This window comes from Pinus tabuliformis, chromosome 5_2 (genome assembly GCF_031772625.1).
Source record: "Pinus tabuliformis cultivar Carrire ecotype Pingquan chromosome 5_2, CPIR1, whole genome shotgun sequence".
NCBI classification, from domain to species: domain Eukaryota; kingdom Viridiplantae; phylum Streptophyta; class Pinopsida; order Pinales; family Pinaceae; genus Pinus; species Pinus tabuliformis.
Window position 1 is genome coordinate 970,784,216 of NC_142306.1, and position 4,381 is coordinate 970,788,596.

Genomic DNA, 4,381 nt, shown 5'->3' on the forward strand with positions numbered 1-4,381 from the left:
TGTCCACAGCCCAGGTGGCGTGGCGCGTGTCATGCTTAATGTCAATTAAAAGCACCCGCATCCGGGTGTGAATTCTCTATCAGAGCTTTGTCCTGATAGATCATTGCTCTCAACATATCCCTTTGGTCTCTGGAAGATAGGATTTCTATAGTTCCTTCAAAGTGGTTTTCTTTTGCTTCCACTCCAAGGTTGGCTAGAAGGTCAGCTAGCTTATTCCCTTCTCTTCTGGTATGCTTGAAAGTAATTGCTTGGTGTTGGGAGATCCAGCGATTGATAGGCTCAAGTCTCTGGCTCAGTCTCCAGCTGTTGCTTACCTTATGAATAGGAGATCCATGTTGAAGCTTTGTGGCCATTCTGATGATGATTTGCGAGTCTCCTTCTATGACTAGGGGAAAGAAGTGCTTTCTGTGTGCTATTTTGAGCCCTCGCCATAGTCCTTCCAATTCCGCTGAGTTGTTAGTGTCCCAGCCTATCAAACCCATGTAGATGCCGAGAGAATTGCCCTTATGATCTCTGAAAACTCCTCCATAACCTACTTGTCCTGGGTTTCCTTTAGATGCCCCATCAAAGTTTAGTTGGATCATGTCAACTGGGGGAGGCATCCAAGAGTTTGCTTCTTGTCTGTGTTTGTTGGTATTCCTACTGCTGGCTAAGTTATGGTTAATCTGTATTTGCGAGTTATCCCAAACAGCTTTTTCCTGTGGCAGAGTAGGAAGGTCCTCAGGATACCATTCTTTGAGCGAAAGAGTCTCTGTTATGTTTTGATGAAAATTATTCCATAGGTTGTCCAGCGGCATCGATTGATCTTTGAATATTCTTCGATTGCGTTCTTTCCAGAGGTTCCACATTAGTAAACCTGGAATTAATTGCCATAACGCGTTGAGAAGAGAGCTTTGAAAAGGGGTTTGGCTTCCTTTGCTGATAGTTCCTTTGAGATCGTCTTGCATCCTTCTTTCAATTTGACAGCGGAAGGCGATCTTCTCCCATAATTTTTTCCTCTCTGGGCAATTCTGCATAAGGTGAAGTGCTGTTTCTTCCTCCTGTCGGCACATGTAACATATGGATGGTCCAGAGAAACTCCTCTTTCTGAGATTGTCCCACGTTAGTATTCTGTTGTGGTTGAGAAGCCATAGAAATGTGGAGACTTTCAGCCAATTAGATTTATGCCAGACTTTTTCCCATAAGCTGTCTTTGTGTATCTGCCCTTGTATGATTATATTGTAAGCCTCCTTGGTTGTAAAAGTTCCTTTTTCTCCGTAGCCCCATCTTAAGATGTCCGGTTCTTCTAAGACTCTTATCTGCCCCTTTTGTAACTTTGTTTCTAATAGATGTTGAGTCTGTTCTGAGCTATTCGGTAGTATCTGATGAATGTCTTTCCACTTCCGGTAATCCTGAGTGGTAGCGGAAGTCCAGCAATGGTTAACTTTGGCCAGATTGTGTGTCTCTCTCTCATCAGCTGGAATTTCTTGGAGAATGTCCTTGATTTTTGGCAATTGCTGCCATGAATCTTCCCAAAACCATGCTATGTTACCATTTTTTATTTCCCAGAAGCAGTGTTCTTGAATGAGAGATCTGTGTTGTAGGGCTGTGTTCCAGATTGCAGATCCCGAACTTGTCTCAGTCATTCGCAGTCTTTCCTCCATAGGATAGTTACTTGCGTACTTGGTTGTCCAAAGGGCAGCCCATGGAGTATTAGGATGGGCCAGCCACCGCCACCAGATTTTAGCTCCCATCGCTTTGTTACTATGCTCAGGATCTCTAAGGCCTATGCCTCCTGCATTCTTGGGAAGACACACTTTCTCCCATTTGAGAAGCGCCCATTTTTGGTTCTGTCTAGAGCCTCCCCATAGAAATTTTCGTTGTATATTCTTGATTGCTTTAAGGACCCATTTGGGGGCAGCTAGAATGGAGAAGAGATACAGAGGCATGGAGTGAAGAACAACTTTTATGAGAACTATTCGGCTGGCCATGTTCAGAGTTCGATTGGTCCATAGGAATAGTCGTGCTTCTAATTTTTCTAAAAGTTGTTTCCAGGAAGAATGCTTGAGAGCAGAGCTCATAAGCGGGGCTCCTAAATATTTGGAAGGTAGAGAAGCAGAGGTGAAGCCTAGGATGCGTTCAATGGCTTTTTGAGTAGAAACAGGGGTATTGAAGAAAAAAATTTGTGATTTGACTCGATTGATAAGGGCACCAGAGGCGTCAGAGAAAGTGGATAGAATGGATTTTACAAGACGAGCTTCTTGTACTGAAGGGTGAGCAAAGAGCATATTATCATCTACAAATTGCTGGTGGGTGTGGACCGGGGAATTGTGAAATGAGAGCCCTTTAAGATGCCTAGAGAGCTTAGCAGTTGTGATGCTTCTACCCAAACCCTCAGCCATAATTACAAAAAGAAAGGGAGATAAGGGATCCCCCTGCCTAATGCCTCTAGAAGGTCGAAATGTGGCTGAAGGGGTGCCATTGATTAACACTGAGAAGAATGCTGAGGATATTAAACTATAGATCCATCTAACCCAAGAGTGAGCAAAGCCAAAAGCAATAAGAATTTTTTGAATGTAGACCCAACTGAGGCTGTCGAATGCTTTAGAAAGGTCTAGTTTAAGTAACATACCTGGCTTTTTGGTCATCTTTAGGGAGTGAATTAGCTCATGCGTGAGAATGATTCCATCCGTTATTTGGTGCCCTTCGACATAGCCTGATTGCTCAGGCGAGATGATGAGAGGAAGAAGCGTTTTAAGCCTGGTTGCAATGACCTTTGAAACAATTTTATATATCATGTTACAGAGGGCTATGGGCCTGTATTTGTCGGGGGTGTTGGAGTCTTCTCCTTTAGGCACAAGTGCAATGAAAGTAGCATTTAGTCCTGGGTACATCCACCTGAGCTCTCTGGATTCCTCCACAACCTGCCAAACTTCATTTTTTATCAGGTCCCAGAATCTGTGAAAGAAGTTTGCTGTGAAGCCGTCCGGACCTGGCGCCTTTCCCTCTTTCATTTGTTGCACGACTTCTTCAACTTCCTGCGGATTGATGGGTTTGATCAGTAAACTGTTATGCTCCTCCGTTATGACCTTGGGTATGTTCTGGAGAAGTTGATTGATGGTTGGTATTCTATTGAAGTCGGGCTCTTTGTGGGCTTTTTTGAAGTAGTTGATAAATTCATTTTCAATGCCCTCATGCGTTTCAATCTTCTCTCCCTGCTCATTGTTAACATGAGTAATTTGGTTTATCATTCTTCTCTGAACAGTGGTTTTGTGAAATAATTTTGTGTTTTTTTCTCCACTTTTCAGCCATCGAATTCGGGATTTCTGCCTCCATAATGTTTCCTCCTACTTGGCCCTTTCTAGAATTTTTTATTCTATGGCTTGCTCCTGTTTAGAGAGTTCCTCTGTTCGCCCTTCATTTATAATGGATTGTTGTATTTTCTTCATTTCTGTATTGAGCAGGGCTTGGTCGGCGAAGATGTTACCAAAAACCTTGTGGTTCCATTGTTTGATGGTCTTTTTCAGATATTTAAGCTTTTGTTGGAATCTGGCCATTATTGTCCCCTCGGTTGGATTGAAGCTTGTCCAGCTTGATCTGACCAGATTTTCAAATTCTGGATGAGAGAACCAAAATTCTTCAAAACGAAAAGGGCGTCTAATATTGTTACCTGGCTTGTTCCATTGGAGCTCGATGGGCCAATGATCCGATCCGGAGAAAGGGAGAATGGAAGCTGTAAATTCTCCGCCGACATGAGTGGCATTGTCTGAGATTAGGAACCGATCAAGGCATGATGCAATTTGTTGCGCTCCTACTCTCTTGTTTGTCCAGGTGAAGATACCATTGCTTGTTGGGATGTCCATTAACTAGTTGCTGTTGATGAATTCCTTTAGAAGGCCGTCATCATTGCTTGAGCTGCTTCTGCCACCTCTCTTTTCTTCCATGCTGGCTATCATATTGTAATCCCCTCCAGTAATCCATAGAGGAAGTGGTCTATTTCTGTTGAGTTCTGCTAATGTATTCAGAAGCTGACTCTTTTGAGCTGAGTCTTGAGGGAAATAAACGTTAGTTAGCAGTCCATGAGCGTTCGTACCTGAGAGGTGAAATGTGGCTTGGATGAAATTTTTGTGAGCTTGAATATTGTTGAGATGTATGATCCGGGCATCCCAAAGTATTGCTAGGCCTCCCGAGGCCCCTTGTGCATCCACCGCTGTGACTAGGCCTCCTGGCCAAGCCTTCGCAGCTATTTTTTCCAAAATGGTGGAGCTACACTTTGTCTCCTGCAAGAAGAGAATACTGGGTTTTTCTTGCTTCAGCATATTTTTTAAGATTCTTCCTTTCCTGGGGCTATTGAGCCCTCTGATATTCCAAGAAATTAGCTTCATTGAGAAGGGTGGGGGTT

At 43.4% G+C, this 4,381-nt stretch overlaps 1 protein-coding gene across 1 annotated transcript; it reads right to left on the minus strand.

Moving 5' to 3' along the window:
* Positions 1-3,350: 3,350 nt before the first annotated feature.
* LOC149162531 (uncharacterized) lies at positions 3,351-3,842 on the minus strand. Its single transcript, XM_089435210.1, has one exon. It carries the CDS (start codon positions 3,840-3,842, stop codon positions 3,351-3,353), a length of 492 nt encoding a protein of 163 aa, XP_089291336.1.
* Positions 3,843-4,381: the final 539 nt, after the last annotated feature.